A 26,009-nucleotide genomic window follows, 5' to 3' on the forward strand; every position below is an offset into this window, starting at 1 on the left:
GCCCTGCCCGCCCCGCGCCCCTCCCGTCAGGCGCTGCGCGGGGGGACCCATCCCGGCGTGCTGCGCGCGGCGCAGGGAACGCCCCTTCCCATCATCCTCGCTTCCTCCTCGTCCCGGCCGCCGCCCGCCTCGGAGCTGCCGCCATCATGAAGTAAGAGCTTTGGCGGCTCCCCGCCGCCCCATCCGGGGCCATCCGCCGCGGGGAGGCCGGCGGAGGGCCGCGCCTTCCTCCTCCGCTAACCCGCTCTCTCCCCTAACTCTTCTCTCCCGCGCAGGGTCGAGCTGTGCAGCTTCAGCGGGTACAAGATCTACCCGGGCCATGGGCGCCGCTACGCCCGTACCGACGGCAAGGTGAGGCCGGGGCCGGGTGGGGAGGCCGGGGCGAGCCCCGCGGGGAGGGGGCAGCCGCAGTGGCGGGCGGCAAGGACTAGCAGGAGCGGGCCCTGCAGAAGGGGGAAGGCGGTGGGCCTGAGAGAGAGGCCGGCGCGGTGCTGGGGGAAGCGAAGGCCTCGCACTGGACGCGCAGTGGGGGACTCGGTGTTGCCCGGGGCCTGCGGTGGCGTTGCTGTAGCGTCTGCTTGTACCGCTCGTATTGAGGGTATGAGAAGAGCATCGCTGTGCTTCCGTCGGTGTCCAGGTGTCACGACTACCGTCCGAGCTGGTCCGCGGGAGAGCCGTGCTTGTGCTGTAGCTTGGGAGTTCGAGTCGGGTTTTAGGTTGTGGTTTGGGAAGGGTGTCTTAAAGCATCCGGTCTGAAGTAGCGAAGTTCTGTAGAAAATGCTATTTAGACATACTGCACCTAATGCTGAGATTTGCTGAAGCAAACAACTGAACTTGCAAATAATTTGGGTACAGATCATTGGGATAAAATAGGGAGGGCACCCTTTCAGGCTGTCGTATCTCATAGAGATGGGAGTGTCATAAATAGAAGTACACTGTTCATATCTACAAAAGGAGGGTTTGGGTTTTGGATATCCCAGCATGGTAGTCTTGCTGTACAGAATCTCCTGGGAGATGATAGCTAAGTAAATGGACTGATCGAATTCTCCGGTGCTGTCCAGGGAATCTGTTTATACTTCAAATTTAATTGTATGGCTAATAATAAATCAGCCTGCTAATTCTACCTGTTATTCTAGGCAAGAAGGTTAGTGTAACTAGGCAAGAAGGAATTGGGTGGAGTATTGGTCTCCGTGTGTTCCTTACAGCAAGTTTTGAATCGCTTACACGTACAGGAAGTGCATAGTTACTTGAGAACAGATGCCTGAAAAAATGTGATGCTGGATATGGCTGCTCATGCTGTGCCTAGAATACAGCGCAGCAATGGATGCAAGTGGTAATTTGAGCTTTCCTCAGAAAAAATAAGCTGCTTCATTGTGTTATGAAAACAGAAAGTGTAATGTTAGGCTTTATTGTGAGAGAACTAAATTAGGCCTGGAAAATTCCTTGTAATGGAATTCCTTGTAAGAGATCCATTTAATCGGTGGAAGAAAATTCCAAACTTTAAATTTGGATTGTCAGAGCTGCGTAGAGAAATACAAAAGCATAACTGTTGAAAAACACTGGGTCAGACAATTACTTGATACGTTAATGTAAACTGTGATAATGTCTCTCATAGAAACAAAGCTTACACAAAATATTTTCTTCCCTATCCAGGTTTTCCAGTTTTTGAATGCAAAATGTGAGTCTGCATTCCTTTCCAAGAGAAACCCCCGTCAAATCAACTGGACTGTTCTGTATAGGCGTAAACACAAGAAAGGGCAGTCAGTAAGTATATACCAACTAATGCTGCTCTAAAGCTTTCCATCAAAAGATGTGGTCAGTGGTCTGTTAGAATAGAGGTAACTTTTACAGTTTAGCAGAAGCATGACCCATATAACCAGGATGAAGACTGGCCAATAATGATGAAAATGTGAGTGCATTTACATGAGTTTGTATGTTGCTTTATGTTTGAAAGGTAACCAGTTCAGCAAAAGCATTGTATTTGTATTATATCGCTTCTTTGAGGGCTCACTCAGAACCATGGTAGGTTCAGTTTATTTTAACACTTGTATGAATGGCATATGTTGCAAAAAATCAGTTTTACGGAAGGTGGGTAATGCTGGTTAATACATAGACTTTCTTAAAGTTTGGACTTGTAAACTTTATTAATGGTGATAGCAGAGGGAGGTGAAAAATCTGGTGGATCATACTTCCAGAGAGATGATTTTGGGGGTTAAAGGGTGGGGGAACTTTTCACATACCCTTCTTGAAAACTTTGGGCTGTAACTTAGTAGGAGGTCTTTCCTATGTAGTTGTCATTGCATGAAAAAGATAAGGCATGTAGCATGAGGTATTTTCAGTGCTCTTGCTTAAACTTGGACAGCAAAAGAGCACTTAGAAAGGCTGACATACATGTTATAAGTCAATGTTTTTACCAGTTTGTTTGGAGAAGGAGGGTTGATGCTCGATGGCTTGCACTGCTGCCCAGCACCGTGATCCCACTTGAAACAGGTGGGAAGTGTCTTCCTCTCAGAAGATTCCATCAAAGTGGACTTTATCCCTCCCCCCTTTTTTTTCCTGGGAGTTACAAAAGCCTGAACTTGTGACATTCTCCAAAATAATTATTTTAATACCTTGCAAAGGAGAATACGTTGTTCTTTTTTAGCTATTCATCTGCTTTGGCAAATCAAGAAATTGGTTATCTCCAAAGCGAGGAGTAAAATTCTACGTCTGTATACAGTTTTATAATCGCTTCAATCTTAATAGCAGTTTGTTTCTGTAATTGTCTTTAACTTTTTATTTAATGTCTTGTGATACTAACTATCTGTCTTCATCTTCTCCCATTTTAGGAAGAGATACAAAAGAAGCGCACACGTCGTGCTGTTAAGTTTCAGAGGGCTATCACTGGTGCATCTTTAGCTGAGATTATGGCTAAACGAAATCAGAAGCCCGAAGTACGAAAGGCACAGAGGGAACAAGCTATTAGGTGAGAAATCGGAGATAAGTGGAGCTGTCCCAGGCTTTTCAAAGATTATTAATGCTTTCATACCAGAGCTTAAACTCCAGATAAGCTCAATGTTTTATAAGCTTTTTTATGGGTTTGGTGTTTTTTTTAATCAGTATATTTGGAGGTAATACTGAGTAATCTCAGCAAGAGGTAGTAGCAGCAGAGAAAGGTCTCTTCTTGCCCTCTCCCTTTGTGAAAATACTTTGTCACACACAGTTCTGCTGTCTCTGTAGTAGTCTCCCTAGAGGGTACTGAATGCAGAGGATAAACCTGAAATAATGCGTTCCTGTCTTGATCTTAGGGAGTTCTTAGAGTGCTGAGACAAAGAAGCAGTGAATGATAGACAAGGATAACTGTTACTCTTTTTCTGTGAATTAACAGGGCTGCAAAAGAAGCCAAGAAGGCTAAGCAGGCAACCAAGAAAACAGCTGTGTCTGCTGCAAAGGTAAGATGCAATAGGTGGATAGAAATCATAAAATGGAATATACCATGTTGTAACACAACATTCTGTTGCAGCACTTAATTGGAAATTCCCATTTGTGTTTGGAAGAAGCATTTGCTTATCTATTTTGATCTGGAAGCACCTTGACCAAACTTTAGTACAAAAGTTAAACATACCCAAACAACTGAATAGAATGAACCTTTTTTACAGAAGAAATAAATATTACAGTAAAACAATTTTCTGACCATATGTCAGATTCTCAATAGCTAAAAACTTGTCTGGATGTGGTATCTTCACTATCTAGGAACTTGGTAACAATACATTGATGAATACTAGCATCTATTTCATTATTTCTTATGAATTGATACCATATGTTGGCATCACACATGTTGTAGGCTTGTATGTGGTATGTGTGTAACAATTTGTTAACATGATTCTAACCTGATAGATTGTAATTCTAATGTAATTATAATCTGATCTAAGTTGCCTGTTACCTGTCAGGAGTCTTAAATACACAGGGACACTTTCAGGACTGCAGATAAATTGCTTCTCTTCACTTACACTTTATTATTTCTCTACAGGCTCCTACAAAGGCAGCACCTAAGCAGAAGATTGTGAAACCAGTCAAGGTTTCTGCTCCCCGCGTTGGTGGAAAGCGCTAACTTGCCAAACTGTTAGTCATGCTGAATAAACATCTGACTAACTTTCATACCTTGTGCCATGTTCTCCTCAACTGAAGAGAATTAATCTATGAAATAACCATGTCTCTTTTTGCAGACTGAAAAGCATCTTCTTGCCATAAAACATTTGGTTTCTTAGACAATCTCCTGTATTAGCACGTTTCATAAGTCTTTAATGAGTGACCCAGGTGGCAGGGAAGATGGAGCTGATGTTTGAGGAGCTGTTCTTACCTGAAGGACCAAACAGCACATGAGTACGAGTTCGTTCCACATCTATGACAAATGGCATAAAAAGAGGTTTCTAAGATCAGAGATGCAAACCAAAGGGGGTGTGGAGCAGTATGGTCTGTAAGTGACTTAAAAAGGCTAATGCACTTCTTGTATTGTGGAATGCAAGATGTTGTAGAGGATCAAAGGAGAAATCGGTTGAAAAAAGGGAACGGATGGTTTCACCGATTGCATGGCTGTTATGTGCAAAGGGTCAGATGCAACTCCTGAGTCAGGAAGTAAAAAAACCCACGGATTGCTGGAAGCTGTTATCTGGAAAAAGATGGCTGTGAAGGTCCTGCCTTGCACTCAATAAGCTAAATGGGTTTCTTGACCCAGTATGGCTGTTCTTCTGCAATGGTGATCTAATTAGCAGCACTTGCAACACGTAACAGGTTGAATGAGCTTCAAATGCAGCTCATGACACTTCAAGCCCATTCAGGTTCATATTTAAGTTCCAGAATGCAGATAGAGGTTCCCTTAAAAATTCCACACCCTCCCACCCCTAGAGGGAGTGGCCATTTGTTAAATTCTTCATGTAGAGTATATATCTACTTTAGTAATTACACTATGTCACAAGCATGCCCAAACCCTGCCATAGTTTCGAGGGACAGCAATAGCCTTGGCAAAGCAATGTCCTCCTGACTTACTAGACGCATAGAAAATTAACCTCTGTTTTCTGGATCTGATTCTTCTCAATTTATCTTAACGCCTGTTAGCTTTGCTGTCTTACTATGCTAGTCAAGAAAGCAAGCTGTCTTTTCATAGTTTGCTTCCTGCAGTTCTTTTGGGCTTCAAAAACACAATGGCTGTAATGGGCACTTTGGGTTATATTTTGAGTTACATTATACTCTGTTTTGGGTTCATTCATAAAATAGATACAGGTCTGGATGAAGGTTTCAACCCATTTAAAATAGGTCTAGCTCGATTACATTAGTGGAATTTGCACCATTATCTACCAAACAATTACGCTTTTTGCTGTAAAGAAAAAACATAGGAGCTACTCGTGTTTAGAATTAAATTGAAGGCTTTGAAACTAGTTAACACACTTGAAAGTGAAGGAGCCAGAAACTGGAGAGGAAGAGAGGGCAAGGAAAACTTGTTACTACAGGGAGAGGAATTTTTAATCATTTAAACCTGAAGGCTGAAAACACCACTGAAAGTTATCTATGCTAGTGACAACTATAAAATCCTGATTATATCAGTCTTGTATAAAGCACCTGATACACCGCATGCATGCTTATGAAAGTTTTCAGCTAAAAAGCTGAAAGTGGAGATGAGCTGTTACAAGCAATCTGCTTGAAATACCATTATTGATATACAGAAATCGATTATCACGACAATTAGTAAGTCAGTATTTGTTAATACTTTGAAGTTTGCAGGCTTTGGCTGCCTGCTGCTACTGCAGAGGTGCACAGAAATGCTTTTAGATTATTCTTCCTTGCTGTTTATTCATGAGTTCTGACTGATACAGTGAGAGAGAGTAAAGAATAACAGCCCGCCAGATTACTCATCTCACAAGCTATGCTTCAAGTGAGTGAGGCAGGCTGTTTAGAGCAGGACGTTAACCTGAAGTAACTGCAGATTGAGCTCGAACATAGATATAATGCAATGAATTAACACAGAAATTAATAAATTAAAGTCCTTATGTTTACCTAATGCAATGTAATTGATTATTAAATATTTATCACTAAAAATGGAATACTTAAGTTTTTGATAGACCCACAGAATAATTCAGGTTGAAAAGGACCTCCAGAGGTCATCTAGTCCAACCCCTTCCTCAAAGCATGTCTTTTTAGATCAGGTTGCTCAGCTGAGTATCCAGCTGAGTCTTGAACAACTGCAGAGACAGAGGTTCCACAACCTCTTAGGGGAGCCTGTTGCAGTCTTTGACCACCACCATGGTTTAAAAAAAGAAGATTAAAAATCCTTATATATAACTAGAATTTCCAGTGTTCTAACCTGTGCTTGTTACCTATGGCTGTGCAACTCTGACAAGAGTTTGCCTTCATCTTCTCTGTATCCTCCGGTGAGGCAGCTGTGGGCAGCAGCAAGGCGCTCACAGCGCCTTCCCTTTTTGAGGCTGAAAAAGCCCGGCTCTCAGCCCCACCTCATCCCTCATTCTCTGATCCCTGACCATCTTTGTGGCCTTCTGCTGGACTCGCTCCATCCAGTCTGTCTTTGTATTTGAGGGGATCACAGTACTCCAGATGCCATCTTGCAAGTACTAAGCACAGGGGAAGGGTCGCTGCTGGCTACGCTCCGGCCCGGGCATCCTGCGGCTCCTGCGTTTTGTCTCTGTTACGGGTGTAAAACAAAATCAGGTCAGAACTTGAACACGGAAAACCAGCAGTTGACATCCAAAAGATTTTCTTTCCTTTTACAAGTAAAAAAGAGCACACTCGAGGCACTGAGATACAGCCGCCACCCCACCCTGCCCGTGCTGGTGCAGCTCTCGCCAGTTGTGCAGCTCCTGATTGGTATGCTCGCACTGCAACGTGAAAGCACACGTCTAATTTCCTCGTAGCTCCTACTCCCGAGGCAATTTTGAAGTGGAGGCTGCTCATTCCGCAGCTAGGGCTAGCAAGGCATTTATTTTGGAGCTTCCCCTCCTCCCAGCGCCATGGCCGCCCCCGCCCTCACAGCCTTTGCCCGGCTCTAAGATGGCCGCCCCCAGCCTTCCGCCCGGCCTCTCCTTTGCCCGCTCCCAAGATGGCGGCTTCGTTCCCCCTACGAGCTGCGCCTTCCCTGAGCACACGCTCCTCCTCCCGCCCCCTCCCATGTGCGCGGGCTTCTGACCTCACTTCCTCTTGTGCAGCAGCCATTTTGTCTTTCCGTTGCTGCTGCTGCCCGAGCTTCTCCCTCCCACCCGCCGCCGCTGGCTGCGAAACTCCAGTTCCCCCCCGGGCCTGGCTCCCGCCGGACCCGCCGCCCGCGGGCCGCGCTCTCCGGCCTCCCCGCGCCTGGGCCAGGGGCCGGCGGAGGCGCGGGAGGCCCCGATCCTCTTTCCCTCGGCAGCGCATGCTCTCCTTGCCCCGGGAGGCGCCTCCGCAGCCCCACGGACCCCCCGGCGCGGGCCGGGGCGCCTCTGCCCGCACGAGCCCGCCGCATGTGACTGGCCCGGGCGGGCCCCGTCCCGCGACGAGACCCTGCCCCGCAGCCGCCTCCGCCCGGGGGGCGAGAAACCTGACCCTGCTCCGCCCGCCCTCGGAGAGCGGCGTGCCCGGCACCGTGCCCCTGCCCGGCGGCGAGGGGGGAAGCCCGGCGTGGCTCTGAGGGCGCGGGGGAGCCGCGCGGAGGCCGCCCCTTCCTTCCCCCCGACCTCCTCCCGCGGCCTCTCTCCCCGTGCCGCGCCATGTCCAGCGAGGAGAGCTACCTGGCCATCCTGCGCTACCTGACCAACGAGCGGGAGCCCTACGCGCCGGGGACGGAGGGCAACGCCAAGCGGAAGATCCGCAAGGCAGCCGCCTGCTACGTGGTGCGCGGCGGTACCCTCTACTACCAGCGGCGGCAGCGGGACCAGCAGCGCTTCGCCGAGCTCGAGGTGGTGCTGCAGGCCGAGCGCCGCGCCCGCCTCATCCGCGCCGCCCACCTGGCGCCCGACGGCGCCCACCGCACCCGCCTGCAGACCTGGCAGGGGCTCTCGCAGAAGTACTGGTGGCGAGGTGAGCCGGCCGGGCGGGGGGGGCGGCCGGGCAGCGGGGGAGGCCACGCCGCGGCGGGGGGGGGCGGCAGAAGGCGGCTGGGAAGAGCCGGGGTTACAGCCCCGGCGGCGCTGGGTCGGTGGCCCGCGCGTGTGGGGGGGATGGCGGTGTACCCTCCCTGGAGGAAGCAGGAGGGGACTGTGGCTTGCTGAGTGGCGGGGGCCTTCAAACACCCCATCTCGGAGCACGCAGTCTGTAGGCTGCGAGTGTGGGTCACTCGTTAAGGGGCAGGCTGCGCTGGGCGAGGGGCGCCTTGGTCAGCGAATTGACCTGTGGCTTCTTGTTCAGTAGTGGTACTTTGAATGTCTGGAAAGGCAGAGCATGACTGTCCCCATCCAAGTGTTGCATACAGCCTGCTTAAGGTAGCGATTGCTCAACTGGTACGCTTTGTATAGGGTGATAATCCATTCCATGTGACCGAGTTCAGCTTTTAACCTCGTAACACCTTTTTCAACCGGCATGTGGATGGTGTTCACGTTTAAACAGCAGAGCGGCCAGTGATGGTTCGTAGTCCTTGCGCTCGTTGTTATATCTGTCTCTTTCTTCCAATGAGAAGCCGAAAAGTCCAAACTAATTCTCAGTTGGGTCCCGAGTGATGTCATAGCTGTTAGAAACAGCAGCGTACGAACATTTATAATTCCCAGTTGGGGCCTTCTTTCGACTGAGCCCATGACTGGGTATCTGTGTTCCCTTTGGATTTGGTGTTTTGCTTTTAGTCTGATGTATCTGTTAAACAAACACCCTGCTTTTTCAGTTACCCAGGGCCCAGTTTGTGTTTGTACTCTTTGTCTTGTTCTGTTTTTTCCATCCATCAGTCAGCAAGTCTGTCATTTCAGCTTTAGTTTTCCCTGTCTGAATTTGGAGGCTTTTTGCTCTAGCTGCAGCCCATCCTTCCAGTCCAGATCTCATTGACTTGAAGACCTTTGATGTGAAAAAGGATTTGGTGTCTCAACGTGGATACATCCATTCTGGATGGTGGTCTGCTTGCCTTTATCTAGGTTCTCATCGTCTGCCCAATATTGGACTGTTCTAGCATCTAGTGTCATCCTATGCTAGAAACTTCCTTAAAGGACCTCAGTATATCTTCTGTTTGTCAGAAAAGGACATTCTGTATTCTGCGTCTTTTGATCTTATTGGTTACCTTTATTTGCATAACCTATATTCTCTTATTTCTCTTGCACTGAGAATACTAAAATTCACATCTTGCTTTCAGTTCAAGCGTTATGTTTCTTACCTGTGTCTCCTTTAAAACATTGGTTTCCCCTGCCATTATAATACTCTTCTGCTGCTAGTGGACAGCAGCTTTGATTCAGTCATCATCCTGAGATGGGTGCTAGTCTGTCATGTCTGTCTGCTCTGTAACTGGGAAGCAATGGGCTGGAGTATGGCCCAGTGGCCGGGAAGGGTGTTAGATATGTGATTTGAAGACCAGAGACCTTCTGTCCTGGGAACTAGCCCTGGTCTCAGACGAAATCAAGGAAACATAAAAATGTTTGAAATGGGCATGAATGTCTTGGGTTGCCTGAAGTCTGTGCTTTCCTGATCCTTACAGAGGTATGTACGTAATGACAGTGCATCTCACGCTCTGAAAAGGTGTGAGCAGTGCAAGTCTAACTGTCAGCCAAGTTTTTGAGCTGTGCTAGATTTTGAACTGTAGAGGCAAAGCTGTTGTTATGTACGCTTTTATATTGTCCCGGTGAAGAAAACCAATTTGGGTTGAAAGCCATATGCTGAAAATGCCATGATACCTAGAAGAGGACCCTGAGCTTAGGAACTATTGAGTATCTAAAATCATTTAGTTACACCGGTTAAAGTACTGGTGGGAAATTAATTTCTATAAATCCCAAAATCATAAGCAATTGATTTAAATTGGTGTTAATAATACATATCAGCGTCATTGCATATAATAACACAGTTGGTCCCAATTTTGCAAAAGCCCTTATGTGAGCCTTCCAGTTCTCGTCTCCTTCAGAAAGGACACGCTGAGATCCACTTGTGTGGGCTAAACGGAGGATTAGGTTACAGCTTTCATTGTCTTGGGATTCTTAGGGTGAACGTATAAATACAAATGTTTTTTCTAGCCTTAAAAATCTTTCTAGGAGGGTCTGCTTGATATAGTGATGTTCTAAATGTTCTATCTCAAATTAACGATGGATTACAGTAGTGACATACAATGTCATACAATGGTGTGAGAGAAGCAGAACTGGTAAAAAGAAGTCAGTGAAGGAAAGTGTAGGTGACTGACTTCATTTTTCTCAGTAAGTGTGTAATATTGTTTTGCTGATCACCTACATATTTAATTACGTGTTTAAGGTAAATTGAATGAAGATTAGAAGCCTAATTAAGCTTGTTAATTTTTCTTAGGTATTCTTAAGCAGGTTAAAGATTACATTAAAGAATGCAGCAAGTGCCAGGAAAAGCTAGATCGCTCTAGATCTCTGTCAGATCCTTCTGAGATGCTGGAGGAACTAGGACTGGATGCAAAATCTCACGAAGACAGTAATGAAACAGATGATGAATTGAGTAATACGGCATCAATCCCAGCGGCATCCCCAAAGCCTGTGAAGAAGAAGCCAATAGCGAAGCATGAGCTTGTATTTGTAAGTACCATTGTTTACATCTGAATGTATTTAAGATGTTTGTTAATGCGTTCTTAGTCACATACTTACTTTCTATTGTTGTGATAATCTTGTAATAATAAGACGACATAAATTTTGCCAAATATATTCAATATGTGGAAACGGGCTACTGGTATATATGACATGAAATTAATTATAGTACGTCATCTTTGGAAAATAAAATCACCCCGACTCCTATTTATGCATATAGGACCCAAGGGAAAATGAATGGCAAAAGTGTAAGTAGTAAAGCATCACATACAAGATTCTCATGGAGTCCGTATCTGTTCCTTAATAAATGATGCTATATTTATATAAAAAATTCTTGTTGGTAACTGGGGGCTCATATGCATGTAAAGACTTTTGAATCTAGAAACCGTTTCAGACTGTAGCATTGAAAAATATGGTCAAAGAACTGTTTGAATATCCGTGTCTTCCCATTTTTCCAGTTGTCGGTTTTAACTGTGTTTGGAGGGAGGGTGAAACTTGACGCATTTAAAGAAAGAAAACAATAGTAAAATTAAGCTGTATATTATACAGGCTTGAACTGATTGTACGGTTGCAGAAAATAATCCTTTTCTGTGTTTCAGTTTGAATGCTTAAAAAGGCACAGTCTAAATGTAATGAAGTTCTCATAATGTTGTTTACGACAGGTTGACAGTAAGGGCCTTGTGAAGCAGTCATCTTCCAAACATTGTCTGTCAGTCTTAAACCAACTGAATCAGCAGAGGCTTTCCAATCAGTTCTGTGATGTGACTCTGCTGATTGAAGGAGAGGAGTACAAAGCTCACAAATCTGTCTTGGCAGCCAACAGCGAGTACTTCCGAGAGCTCTTCATTGAAAAGGGAGCTGTCTCTAGTCATGAAGCTGTAGTGGATCTGTCAGGTGAATTGTTGTGGGTTTCAAAGCTAGAAATCATAATATCCTAAGTAAGGTGTACAGTGTTTGATTCAGTCTTTTTTGAGTGTTCAAGACAACCAAATATTTTATCTTGCTTTTTTTTCTCTCTTTTAATCTAAAAGTATTTTGTGTGGATTTTAATGCTAAAGTGATCGCTCTGGTTTTGCATAATCTGATCTTCCATATTGAATGGACTATGGGATTTCATCTTAAAATTTCTGAGAAGCTTTGGATTGATTTATACCTTGCTTAGGCATGTTTTCTCCTTGTATTAGTCACAAACATTAAAAAAGAGAACGTAATCAAATGCTTGAATACATCAAGAAGGGGTGCTGACTAGCTTCTCAGAGAGCTGTTTAGCTGAACAAATACTAAATTGTTTCTTATGTCTGCGAAACACTATTATACATGTTTCTGCATATTTCTCAAACCTTCTGGTACCTTAAAGATAGGAGACAATCCTAAAATAAATGTTCTAAAAACAGCTTTGTAGTGATGAATATTGTACAGAATATATGCCTACTGCATTGCTTTCTCGTTAGTTTCTTAACCGTGTCTGTCTCTGCATGAACAATAGACATGCATGAACAATAGATTTCTAGTATGATGGTCCAGAAGGTCTCCCAACTTAAATATTTGATTTATGATTTACAGAACTGTGGGAAATTATACCAAATGCTTATTTTTAAGCATTTTTATCTACATATCCATATCTTCTTTTTTTTTTTTTTCATTAGCCACTTTCTTGTCTTACTTTTCTGCCACATCAGTTGTTATTTAAGTCCTAACTACTTTCTGAATGTAGTAGGTCTAGAAAGACTTTGGTTAAATTAGGGTTAATGTGCTTCAAAAGTATTGTGGCTCTCCCAGCATCTTGAAACATTCTTCTAGAGAATTTTATTGTGAAACTACCTCAGTTCTACTTACTTACTAGAAAAGTTGTCTGAGCTTACTTCTACATAGAAAATAGACAAGGAGGACGCTTTTGTGTAAATGACAACTAATTGAGTCCCAGTGGAGGGGGCTCAGTGTTGCTTGCAAGTGTGTTTTGCTCTAAATTTCAGACTTAACCATATCAAAGGTGAACTGTTGTATCCATCATGGGATATTTTGGTGTAATTCAGGGTCACCAGTGTTTGCTCTAATATCTTGTTTTATTCCTGGTAGGGTTCTGCAAGTCCAGTTTCCTGCCTCTATTGGAATTTGCTTATACTTCAGAATTAACTTTTGACTTCTGTAGTATGGCAGAAGTGGCCATGCTTGCCCGGCATCTCTTCATGTCAGAGGTCCTCGAAATCTGTGAAAACGTACACAAACAAATGGAAGAGAAACAAATTACGGTGTACCAAAAGGGAGATATTCAAACAGTAGAGTCAACACAAAATTTATCAGAGCAGACTGAAGTTGAGACACAGCCTGTGGACGGTGCTGAGCGGCCTGAGCTCGCAGCCAGTGAAGTGCCAGTAGCTGTGAATGGAGCTCCTTCCTCTGCTGGGACAGAGGAGGCTGCAGCACCCCAGCCTGACATCCTGCCCTCAGAGCCTGCGGAGGCCACTCCAGATGATCTTTCAAAGCCCCTGGAGCAGTGTGAAACAACTGAAAATTACGTCAAGATGCAGTTGCTGGAGAGCATTTCAAATAGCACCATGCCTGTTGTAGAGGCTGAGCCATCGGCTGTGGAAGCCATGGACACACAAAGTCAAACAGAAGTTGAGACACATCAAAATGAAAGCGGTAAAGCAAATGTGGACACTGCTTCTGAAGACTCCTCAGAAGCACTCAAGCAAAAACGTGGCAGGCAAAGTAAAGAACAGAGTGTTTCAGTTTCACAACCGGAAAGCCTAGCTTCCAGCCAAGATGATACTTACAAAAGCAAGCTTCGCCAGCGTTCTGTTAGTGAAGGGGGATATATCAGATTGCATAAAGGAATTGAAAAAAAAATGCAAAATAGAAAGACAAATCCTAAATCTGCAATACAGCAGGTATTCTATCTGCCTTTAGGCCTGTTGTCAGTAATCGTCCAGTGTTTCGAGACCAATCTGAAAAGACTGTTTCCCGATTCCAAGCACTGTCTGGAAAATGTTTTTCTTTCTTGAGTGGTTAACATTACTGCAAACCAAAGTAACTTCTCAGATGTAACAGTTGTGCAGAAGAACCCCAAAACCAAAAAAAACATTGGTATCAAAATTCCTTCCATATTGAAGATCTTTAAAATGCTCAGTGACCTTAGCCCAGCTTGAGTGTCTTCTCACAGCTTCTTATGGTTGGACAGAAGGTCCTTCTGTCTGTATCTTCTCCCTAAAATTCTTAATGATCTGGGAATTTAATTCTTAACTAGCATGTGTGTATGTCAGTCATAGACAAATGTATTTTTCTATTAGAGAAGTGAGACCCTACATTTGTTAAGACTTGAAAACAGAGCATTGGGGATGAAAAATTTGACTTCCTATGTAGATCTTAAGACATAGTCGTAAGTCACAATAGTGCAGTCCTGCTACTTTCAGATTGGGGTCAGTTAAAAAAAAAAAGTTTAAAGAGCACTGGTGCTAAAAACTAGCACTTGGGCATATTAAGTGTTTAGTAATTGAACCGGTCTTCTTACTCTTTCCCCTTCAGGAGCCTTTCCTCTTTTTGTGCCTATGGATAGCTGACACTTGCCTCACTGAGCATTAATACATTCGTTTTTGTGACAGAGTACGCTTTGCCTTACTCATTGCATGTTGGCTAAATCTTATGAAGAACGGTTAATTTCCAGAGGTGTTCTGTGAGATGTTTACATCCTGGAGCCACCAGTCCCACAGGCTGGGGGATAATTTGTTATCATTACAGCACCCTCGTAGATAGAAATTGTAGCATTTGTCTCCTTTTACAGATGGACAACTTAAAGCCCAGATGTTAAAATTAGCACAATCAAAATATTTGAGCAACCTGTTTATGATGGTTGGAGAACTACAAGGTTCTGTTCTGTTTTGAGAGGGGGAATATCTACCTTCAGGAACAGCTCCCATTAACTTATTTTGCAGTTTTTAAATGTCCCCTTGACAGGTGAGGTCTACAGACAGTGGCCACCTGTGGAAGAATGAAATTGGTGTAGATAATTGCTTAGAACTGGATTCAGGAATAGGTTTCTGCTTTCCTAACTCATTTCATAGCTTGTAGTATTTTTGTCTCATGCATCCCTCAACTCTCTGCCCTGGCACTGGATGTTGTGTAAGCGTTGGGAAGGAGACATTCCTTCCTGAGTTCCCAGTTTTGATGCTGGAAGAATAACAGGAAAGAGAGGTTGCAGGAAAAATGCTGCTGACTTTTGAATTATAGTAATTGCAGTTGGCATGGAGATGTTGGGGATGAAGCCTGCTTTGTATGAATGGATTATTTTCCAAGCTCTTACTAATCATCTACCAAACAAAATTATTCTTGTGGCTTCACAATTTAGCCAAGTTTGCATAAGCTTTCAAAGCAACAGCAAAATTAAAAAAAAAATTAAAATGTTGTCCCTGTGTTGAGTTTCAGTTTGTTTTTGAGAGACATGGAGGAGCTAGCATGTTTTCAAAAACTCTTCGATACCTCACTTGTTGTGAGAACAGGATGAAGAAATGGGGATGCCTATACTTTTTTTTTCCCTTGCCTTATTCTCAGAAACCTGAAGGGGAGATACCTGATACAGGAAATTTCAGCCTGATCACTTACAATTTGGCTTTTAAAGAATTTGACAGCAACTTTGCAGAAAGGAAAACGAGATTATCAGCTCCAGGTAGCACTGCCAATACTGCCTGACAAAAAAAAACCACTAATAAAGCTGGAATGCTCTTAACCAGAAAGAACTTTGCTTAAATACTGTAAATTTTTTTTACAGGTTGTTAATAACTCAGTTTTTGCTAGCCAGTAAAAATTAATTAGGCCACTTGTTTTTTTTTTTTAATCTGATGACTTGTGTAGTAAAGCGAACGTAAATCCTGAAAAGGGAAGCTGGAGTTTGGGAAAGGGTTGGAAACATTTCATAGAGGTTGTGACTGGCAGTACTTTGTGGTTCCTGTGTAACTATCCCTTAGCTTTCACGTAGGCAGTTACTTGGGGCTGAATAGTTAGTTGTCTCTGAACTGGTAAGTCATTGTCTGCCTATAATTATAATAAGTTTATGGTTTTAAAACAGGACCAGTTTTTCAACCACCGTGAGATCTGTAGTTTTGCAGTGAACTGAAAGGTGGTAACTTTCTAGCAGCTAAGTAAACTGAGCAAAATTAGGTGGTATTATAGTAACACACCAAAACATAAGCTTTTAGTACTAACTTGCAGAGGAAGTATGAATACAGTGTAGTAAAGTTCATTCAAGGGTTATGTTTTTCCATCTTAGGTTGCCATGAAGCTGGTACAAAGAGGGAAAAAAATGAAACAGCCCAAAAGAGATACCACGGAAAATAATGAAGTAGAAGCTCAGCACAAATGCACTGAGTGTGGAATGGTGTTCCAGCGGCGCTATGCACTTATAATGCACACACTGAAACATGAAAGATCTAAAGATTATAAATGCCCAGTAAGTTGGGGTTTTTTGTCTGTAAAACTCCCTCTTTATGAAAAGTCATTCAGTAATGATATTAGTAATTACTTTTCTTGCCTTTTTTTGTACATGTATTTATTTTCCTTACGGATTTCAGAGACTGATGCGGCCCTGATCTGAATGGGGGGGGGGGTAAAATGTGGTGCAGCCACATGGCCCGATAGCACCGTGTGACATGGAAGTGCGCTTGCTGCTCAAGACAGTGCTGGGGTGGGCTTTACTTTTAACCTTAGCAGTGAATTTGCAACTGTGTTTAGATTAGCCTGGAAGTTAGCCTCACTGAGAAGTGATCAGTGATTCTGTTACTAGCCATAAAATTCAAAATTTACAACTATTAATTAACCTGAGATAAAATGCCTATTGGAGTCAGGTTATAGACCTAGCTAATCATATTACTATACTTAAAACCTTTGATTACCTTTACTTTGCATTTAATATTACAAAAATATTTAAAAAAAAAAAAAAGTTGTAATATTTTCTTTGCCAGTTGTGTAAAAAAGAGTTCCAGTATGGTGCCTCCCTGCGAGCCCATCTTGTCCGGCACACTCGGAAGACCGAAGTGAACACTGCAGCTGCTAGTGTACAAGAGACAGGCGTGTCTTCGGTGAAAGGGAGAACTAAACGGGAATTTATATGTGATATATGTGGGAGAACTCTACCTAAGCTCTATTCTCTCAGAATACATATGCTCAAACATACAGGTGTAAAACCACATGCATGCAAGGTAAGGAGAAAGTCCTTTTACTCTGTAATCAAATGTTTTCTTGATATTTTAGTATTGATACTCTGTCCTAAAATCTAGGTTAATTTAGGTCACTTCAGAATGGGGAAAACTACTGTAACGTTCCTGATGAAAATTCTTGTAGTCCAAGACTGAGAAAACTAGAATGAAGTTGAATCATGAAAGTTCATATTTTTTGAGTCTAGAAGGATGTCTTCCTTTGAGTATTCTAACAGACCAGTTCTGCCACTGGTGCAAAATCACGGGCTTGGCCGTCCTGGTTCCCAAGGAATACAGGAGGTTTTGTTGTGTTTGAAGTTAAACACCTATTACGTAAAGAGTTTCATTTGTCCTATTCCACCGGATATGGATTTTTTTTTTTTAGGTTTGTGGAAAGACCTTTACATATAAGCATGGATTAAAAATGCACTTAGCTCTCCATGAAGTACAGAAACAGTTCAAGTGTGACTTGTGTGAAAAGTCTTTTGTCACAAAAAGAAGCCTTCAGGAACACATGAGCATTCATACAGGTAAGTGATGAGAAAGAGGATCCTTTTACTTTGGTTGGCTGTTGTATGCTGCTGAACTTTAACATTGTTCTTCATTGTCAAAGGAACTGTTCAAAAAAATAAATAGTAGTGTCTCCTTTTTCTTCTACTGGTCAGGGAGCTGAGATGGAGGTAAGTAGTCATGTTACATTTATTTTCTGGGCGTATTTTACCATAGCTTAATGTTGTTATGCAAATGTTCTGTACAAGAACAGGGAATCATGGTTGGTCTATTCCTGTGTTTTTATGTATGTATTTATGCCTGTATCATGTCAATTCAACAAAGATAGGCAACAGGCTGGAATGTTCTGGAGCACTTGCACTTCCAGCCTATCCTTTCAGAGGAAAACATGCTAAGTTAAATCTCTGAGAATCTCCATGTAAGTTTTACAAGACTTGCTGTACTAATACTGAAATCTTATAAAACCTTGTATCTTGAAAGATGTTAGCCTGTGAAAGATGACAATATAATAATTTAATACAAGCAGAGTTTTAAAATGGTCATGTGTAGAAATTGCCTGTTTCTTGTTTTCCGAGTGCGGTGGAATCAAAAGAAAGAGACTGTTTCTGTTAAGACAATTTGTTCCAGAAATGAAGGAATTTATATTAGTACTCAGCACTCCTAAATTGATGAACTGGAGCGGAAAACTTTTATTTTAAGGTGGTGTTCCACAAATTCAAGATGTAAGTAATCCGTAAGCAATGCTGTGTTGCTGGAGAAATTGCGTATTATAGCAACACAGGCAATGGGGGTTTTTCCACACAAGAGGGTAATTCTTTAGGCTGTTCGCATTTCATGACTGATTAGTAGCTGCAGTGTTGTACCTGCGTTCAAAAACATGCAATAAAGTAATTCAGAGTTGCTACTCCCCCCTCTCTGTGTATTATTACATTGGCACATACGATACACACTTAAAAATTCCAGCCGTGTGTAGTTAAACCAACTTCTCTTTGTAGCACTGCTCTGATTACTTAAGGTAAATTACGTGGGAAGAAAAAAACACTCTGACAAAGCACTCCAGAGATCCGGAGGCCTGGCTTCATAACATGTTTTGTTTTTTTTTTGTCAGGAGAATCCAAGTATCTTTGCTCCATCTGTGGAAAATCTTTCCACAGGGCATCAGGACTCAGTAAACACATAAAGAAACACCAGCCAAAGCCTGAAGTCCGTGGATATCAGTGTACTCAGTAAGTTGGTTGGTGGGTTTTTTGGTGGGCTTTTTGTCTTAACATTAATGATCCTAGTAATTTTAAAGATTAAAAGCAGCTCTTCGTTGTAGCGTAAAGCTGTTCACTGGCCTGGAATAAGACTTTTAAAGCATAAGAGTAAAGCATGCGCTTTCATTAATACACGCATTGGAGAGCAACAGCTTGTTTTTAATGTTACCTAGCTCTAGTTTCAGACAGTTATTTTTTAATGAGTGTGTTTGCACTTGTAGCTGTAATCAGTAGCTATGTGGTTTTAAATCTCCCTTGTAGGACAGATAGAAGAGTGGTAAGGTTGTCAGAGGTGAAGGGCCTTCAGCCTGTTCTTGCCCTCTTTTACTGTGATAGTTGATTTCAGTTTAATTTGAAAACTTCCTGTACACTCTATGATGTCATGTACTTGTGTGCACTGCAATACACACTGTGTTTAGCAAACAGCTCTGCAGGAAAATCATAAATTAAGACTCACTATTGCAGTTAACTTGATTATAAAACTTAACGTGACTACTTAAATATCTTTGCATTATGGACTTCAGTTTAGCGGAAACTCTGTAACTGGAAAGAGCGTGTCTCCTAGTGCGTTAGCAAAACTTGTTTCCATGACCAAGCAGACTACAGGAGAACCTTTCAAGTGACCTGCAAAAGCACAAATGGTGCTTAATTTCCAAACTGTCAACTAGGTCTCTGGAAAACTCTCTCAGGTATTAAGAGGAGTTGTACAATGTATATGATTGCCTGTATGGTTTTAATGAAAGCTTTAATCTAAAGTACTGTTTAAAGTGTCTCTGGTAGTGCTGCTGCGTGCTAGCAAAATATATATATATATTTTTTTTTTCCCTAACTGCTGAAAACTCACTTTAATTCTGTCAGCAATGTTTTTATTTGGTGCTTTGTAATGCTAAAAGTACCCATCTTAGAAATACAAAGAATAGAGTTAATAGGGTCCACAACAAGGACAGACTGTTTAATGAAACATCCTCGAGAAGGCAGTTTTGGTTTCGGAGGAGAAATACATTTTTAAAAATAAAATTTTTTTTTACTCAAGGCAATACAGTCATGGATGCAAAAGATTACCTTGTCAGAGAAGATATTTTGATTCCCCAACTCCTTCAAAACAGACACAGTCGTTGCTGCTTCTACAATGAAGATCTCTACTAAGAATATAATTCATGTGGTCACAAATAGTTTAGAGAGCTTCACTAAGCAATAACCAGATTTCAGTTTTCTAGTTTGGTGGATTGGTATGTAAATCTCCCTGCCAGGCTTGAGTTTGGGCATCTGGCACAGTTGAACAAAACTTAACATGAGTTATTTTCCCAAAATGTTCGTGGAAGTTTTTCAGTGAAGTAGGTATTCAATTAAATTGCAGTAGTGCGTGAGAGTGTCAGAGGGGGGTGGTGGTGGTTGCTTAAGTTTTTTACTTCTCTAATGGGTTTTCCAAATACACAAACTTTGAAGGGAGAGCACCAAGTGTCAACCCCATTCAAGACCCTCAGGGGTCTTTGTGATATTTTTTGATGTGGATCTGCAAACCCAGGATCCCTGAGAGCCCCATCTGAACTGCAGCTGTCAGTTTTTTCCAGTCTAGGAGGAGGAGTTTGTTTGGGTGGGTCAGGGACTGTCACCTTTTTTCTTTTTTTTTTCCTTTTTTTTTCCTTTTTTTTTTTTCCCCCCTCAAAAGCAAAGAAGGCTTTTTTCCTCTCCAGAATGCCCAGTCTTTGGGAAATGTACTATTAGAAGTTTTGTTCCTGTATGGAAGCTTTTTTCTTTTGAGATTCCACTGGAGGTTGAGAATTCTGAGATTCCCTCATTCCAGAGGTTGATCAGCTGTAGAAGGTGAATCCTTCACGTTTTCTTGCTGTCATTTCTCTGCCTCTGTCGTTTTTTGAATCATACAGGTATATGATGTTACATGAGGAAGAGATACGGATGATCAGGCAAAGATGTCTGAAGAGCAGAATTTCTTTCAAAGGGAGAAAGCATGTCTTTGATTAGACTGATCTGAGTAGTTTTTATACCAAGAGGAGCTAGTGATTTGTAATTTTACGTAGTCATACTATGGCAAGGTATAAATGAAGGAAAACTAGGAATTTGCCTGGGTTTAGGTGTATACAAACAGCAAGCTAAAGAATTGAGTATCACTACTTTCAGATGCTTTCTTGTAGGATTCTGAATTTTTGGGTTTTAATTTCTAAAAAAAATACATTTGAACATTACAAACAACAAATCCTGGTTATCTCTGTATCAGTAATTAATCCTCTTTGGTTAGGGGAAGAAAAAGCTGTTACTATCCTCATAAGTTCATATGGTATAATACAAACTTCTGATGTCTTCCAGTTGGTTTGCCGTTGATTATTCCCCATAAAAAATAACAGAAGGAATATAGTTACCCATAACAGACAAAAGTGTTTCAGAGGTCCTCAAGTTATATTCCAGACTTTCAGATAAGCTGCTGTTCCTTTTAATTTTCCCTAGTTTGGACAGGGATTGTGCTTTATATAGATATTGATAACACAATAGGTGTTGTCTTCGCAAAGTCTTCAGTTGCCATTAAAGAGGAGGATTCCAGTGCCTTTGAAATCAGGATCACCAAGATTTTTCTTATACGGGATGCTAAAACCTTTACTGTTACAGGTGTGAAAAGAGTTTCTACGAAGCTCGAGATCTTCGGCAGCATATGAATAAACATTTAGGTGTGAAGCCATTTCAGTGTCAGTTCTGTGGAAAATGTTATAGTTGGAAGAAAGACTGGTATTCTCATGTAAAGTCTCATTCTGTCACAGACCCTTATAGGTAAGAGCAAATTAATTTAACAATTGAAATGTACTAATCAATATGAGGTTATACAGATCCACAGCCAGTCAACCAAGGAACTGCCTAGTCCATTGTTAAAGTACCAATTGATCGACGTTGGCTGGGGTCTTGAGTACGTGAAAACAGATGGGTGACCTCAAATAGTGTGGTCCAACTGTTAACCTGCTGGCACAATCCTGGAACTAATACGTATGAAGTTGTAAGAGGATAAATGTAATTGATGAAGTTAGAAATGCTTTGTTTGTGATCTCACTTCTCTAGAATAGTAAGTGAAAGCTTTGTAGCTGCAAACAAGAGAAAATGTAGCTCAGTCCAACAATATTATTTCTAATTATGGAACTGCTTGTCGTATGAGGCAGTATTCCCATTAAACTTTGCCTACTATAATTACATTGCATTTGGTTTAAAAAGCATAACATAAGCATAGAATAATGGTTTCAATAGACTTCTCAACACATTTTAGGTGTAATATATGTGGTAAAGAATTTTATGAGAAAGCTTTGTACAGAAGACATGTAAAGAAAGCCACACATGGTAAAAAAGGAAGAGCAAAACAAAATCTGGAACGGGTTTGTGAGCATTGCGGAAGAAAATTCACACAACTCCGGGAATATAGAAGACACATGAACAATCATGAAGGTATGTAGAAAACAAGTAGTTATCACATCCCTCAACACCTAAAAACATTATGGAGAAAGGGGTAATCGTTTCTTTGAGTCTGTGTATGTCCTGTGTTGCAAGACACATGGAAGTTCTTACAGATTCTTCAGTTAGTTTTATGCTAGTCCTGGTTTGTTAACTTGCTTCCAGTGATTCCCAGAAGTGGCTGTTGCTATCTTCCTAAAACTGAAGTCACACACAGGGACAGTGACAATTTGTCCTTCTCAGAGCTTTAATGGAAGAGGAACTTTTTTAGAAGCAATTAAAAGATGTCTATCTGGCAAAGACTTGAACGTAGTAAAACATTCTCCAGTTTGAAAAGTGCACCCGCTTAACAAAAGATTCTTCAAACAGTAGAGTGATTGGCCTGAGTTTAGAAAAAGGACCACTGTTGGAAACTGCTCAGCTTCTTGTTTTATAACAAGCAGTAAACTATATGATGTTTGGGAAAAATATGAAAATATTTTATAATTTTAAAAAGTCTGCATTTTTACATCAGATGTGAAGTATGATACTGTTTTTTGAGTATTTGGTTGTTCCAGCTGTGTTGGAAGTCTATATACTCCTATCTTGGGGCAAACCCCACTTTTTTGAAGCATGTCTCCTTTTAAAGAGCTGTTATGAATAAATGTAAGAGCTGTCTAACTATTGAAATAGTGTTTTTGTTTGTTTCTAAACAGAGAAAGTGTCCTGTAATAGGTACCTAGCCTAAATCTACAGTAACTGGAAAACCCAGTATTGAAATAGTGTTTGTCGCCACCCACATGCCCCGTTAGATACTACAGACCACAGAACTCAGATGTTGTAGGGGAGACTAAGATTATACAAACATCAGGTGCAGTATTTAAACATACGGCGTGTGGAGGAGGAGGGAAAAAGCTGTAGATGGCATTATAAGCTAACTAGAATAAGTGCTGGTTTGATGAGACCTGTATAATAAGATTTATAGAAACCAAGTGTGACTAGGAATGTGAGTGACAAATTCTGTTAAGTAAAACAGAATTTCAGAAAGGCATCACCAGCAAAAAATTAATTAGACTTTTATTAAGTGGTATGTACTTAAAATAGGGGAGAAACAGCATTAAAAGGAATTTTGAAAAAAAAATAATTAAAAGCAAAATGTTAGATTGGGCAGAGCACTTGTGGAAAATCTTACCATTTAATGTATTATGCTTGCATTATATTCTAGTACAGAAATGGTAAACAAGATCTCTTTCTTACTTGGAAAAAATTACAGTATTTCTTTTGTTCTTTTATACTGCTGTTCTCCCTGTCATTTCTCATCATCGCTCATGCATATTTACGAACACTGACGGTCATCTTTTCCTTCCTCGCCCTTTGAGAACAGGCGTGAAGCCATTTGAATGTCTAACCTGCGGAGTAGCCTGGGCCGATGCACGTTCATTGAAGCGTCACGTGAGGACGCATACTGGAGAACGACCGTACGTCTGTCCAGTGTGCAATGAAGCTTACATTGATGCCCGGACGCTACGGAAGCACATGACCAAGTTTCATAGGGACTACGTACCCTGCAAAATTATGCTGGAAAAAGATACTCTTCAGTTTCATAACCAGGGGACACAGGTGGAGCATGCCATCAGCATTTTAGCAGCAGACATGCAGGAACAAGAAACGGAGATTAGCGTTGGTGGTGGTGAGATTGAGACTGTGGTAGTGACAGGAGAGACACTTGAAGCTATTGAAGCAGTTGCAGCTACTGAGGAATGTACATCGGTCTCTACTCTTTCTGACCAAAGCATCATGCAGGTGGTAAATTATGTATTGGCGCAACAGCAAGGACAGAAAATGGCTGAAGTGACGCAGGCCATTGAAACTGTGGAAGTAGAAGTGGCCCATGTTACAAAGACAGACTGAATGTACTATATGAGAGAGCAAGAAGGGTGAGTTCTTCCCATCTGTGAGAGCTAAGTGTTTAACTGGGTAGCTGAGGCTTACAGTGATACTTATTTTCAAACAGTTAATCCCCAGTACTGAATGTCTTGGTGATGAAATACTGCACTACGTATTACGGGGAAAAAGTTAAGATGCTTCAGTGCGGGCCAAGGCTTTGAAGGCTAAGATTTCTGCACTGGCCATAACTGTAAAAAAACCCCACCAAAACAAAACAAAAAAACCAAAACACCCAAACAAGTTGGAATAATAATGTTTTCTGTGTCATGGAGTAAGTATCATGCTGTAACTTTTAAAAAAAAAAAAAAAAAAAAAAAAAGAGTCTGCACTAAAAACTAGAAATGCACAGCTGTTGGTAGCATTTTTTTACTTCTGTTTTTGTGGGCATTTCATCAAGTTAGTGAGCAAATTGCCCATACGGGATTCTGCCTGTTTACTCCCCAAGACAAGGGGCTGTTAGAATGCTTGGTGCAGCATGTGCTTCATGTCACATACAGAAAATCTGAGGCTTTGTTCTTCGGGTAGATGCACCGTTGGCAGTTAGCGAATCCCAGTTTTGAAGAACGTAAATTCCGGATCAGTGGGTGACAGGTCCAAGGTTCAGCAAAAGGCTGTAAAATGTTTCACAGATAATGGGCGGGGGTCCACTGAAGCCTGAGGAAGTGGTTCTCTGAGACGGATTGTGAATTCAAATTGACCAGGGGACAGCCCACTGCAGGGGGACTGTGTATAGAAGTAAACTGCTTTTTATTTGTAAGCGAGGAGCTTACGTTTCATCCTCTATGCACAACCACGTTTCTTTTAATGATGTTTGGTTGCGTAAAGGAAGCTATCACCTGCATTGTTGTACATATCCAAAGCAGGCAACCTAATGATGGATGTTCCTAATTTTGCATTACATTTCACGTAGAAGCTCTCAAATGAAAAAGGTCTAATGGCACATTTCTTCAGGAATATGAATATACTGGAGAGGTCCTGCTAGTTACGATCTGATCTTGTCTTCTATCATGTTGAAAGGAGGAGCCCTGATAATTCCCAAATGGGACATATAGCAATATCAGGATAGAGAAAAATGAAAATCTTAATATGGAGTAAAAAGTAAATTTTTCTCAAAATACCAGTCTCCAGAAAACCTTATTACTGCTGCTGTAAGAAAATACTTCTAGGGCAAGCTAATTCCCGGTGTTACACCATGTCAGTGGAAAAATTCTTACTAGGTTTTCCTGCGAGCGTGCATGAATCACAGCCATGCTTGGCCCAAGTTTAAATGTCCCTGATTTAATACCACGAACAGTGCACATCGTAATCTGTACAAGGTGTGGGTTCTTTCATTGTTGGTTGTTCGGGTGGTTTTTTTAAAGCAAGAAACCTGTCTGTTGAGGTAACTGAATGTGCTGTGCACATGAACAATCAGAACTGTATTCTTTAAATTGTTCTCAGTCTATAGTATTATCAAATGTTTCCGAACTTTGACAGCAGCAAGATATCCAAGGAGCCAGAAGCCTGTAATATTGCAGGGTAAACTTTATTTACAAAGTTACCTGCATATAACTCTGTACTACCTGTGAAACAGATCCGCTGAACAAAATTTAAGCAAAATCTGTGACAAAATAACCACCTCATTTGAATTAAGTCTTTCTACAGTTCATCTTACTGAACTGAGTATCTGTCTACTAAGCTACAGAATGGACTGTTCTTTTTATACTTTGCAAACATGTAGATAAGCACTTGTTGAAAATTTTTTAAGCAATATGTAGTTTGAGTTCTGGCCTTGGATCCGAATTAATCTGTAGATGACTATTTCAAAGGTCAAGGTCTTCCTGCAGAGAAGTAATGTAGTTATTTATACATCCTGCAGCCCTTTACAGTTGTACTCTTTTCTAATTACCAAATGGAGTAAAACTAAAATGAATACTTGAAAAAAAATTTAAATACTGCTAGCTGTAACTCTCGAATTCTTGAATGGTCAAGAATCTGGAGATAGCCATCCTGCT

The 26,009-nt window shown here is 41.7% G+C and overlaps 2 protein-coding genes across 2 annotated transcripts; both read left to right on the forward strand.

Moving 5' to 3' along the window:
* The first annotated feature begins 93 nt into the window (after positions 1 to 93).
* Positions 94 to 4,137, forward strand: RPL24 (ribosomal protein L24). The gene is made up of 6 exons (XM_059822912.1): positions 94 to 151; positions 276 to 351; positions 1,654 to 1,764; positions 2,829 to 2,965; positions 3,368 to 3,431; positions 4,010 to 4,137. The coding sequence occupies exons 1-6, from the start codon at positions 147 to 149 to the stop codon at positions 4,088 to 4,090; spliced, it is 474 nt and encodes a 157-aa protein (XP_059678895.1). The 5' UTR covers positions 94 to 146; the 3' UTR covers positions 4,091 to 4,137.
* Positions 4,138 to 7,730: 3,593 nt separating this feature from the next.
* Positions 7,731 to 24,277, forward strand: ZBTB11 (zinc finger and BTB domain containing 11). Its single transcript, XM_059815617.1, has 11 exons — positions 7,731 to 8,040; positions 10,444 to 10,679; positions 11,351 to 11,582; positions 12,765 to 13,579; positions 15,952 to 16,131; positions 16,643 to 16,879; positions 17,262 to 17,406; positions 18,495 to 18,612; positions 21,265 to 21,423; positions 21,908 to 22,083; positions 23,453 to 24,277. The coding sequence occupies exons 1-11, from the start codon at positions 7,731 to 7,733 to the stop codon at positions 23,977 to 23,979; spliced, it is 3,135 nt and encodes a 1,044-aa protein (XP_059671600.1). The 3' UTR covers positions 23,980 to 24,277.
* The last annotated feature ends 1,732 nt before the right edge of the window (positions 24,278 to 26,009 follow it).

This window comes from Gavia stellata, chromosome 1 (genome assembly GCF_030936135.1).
Source record: "Gavia stellata isolate bGavSte3 chromosome 1, bGavSte3.hap2, whole genome shotgun sequence".
Classification (NCBI taxonomy): Eukaryota; Metazoa; Chordata; class Aves; order Gaviiformes; family Gaviidae; genus Gavia; species Gavia stellata.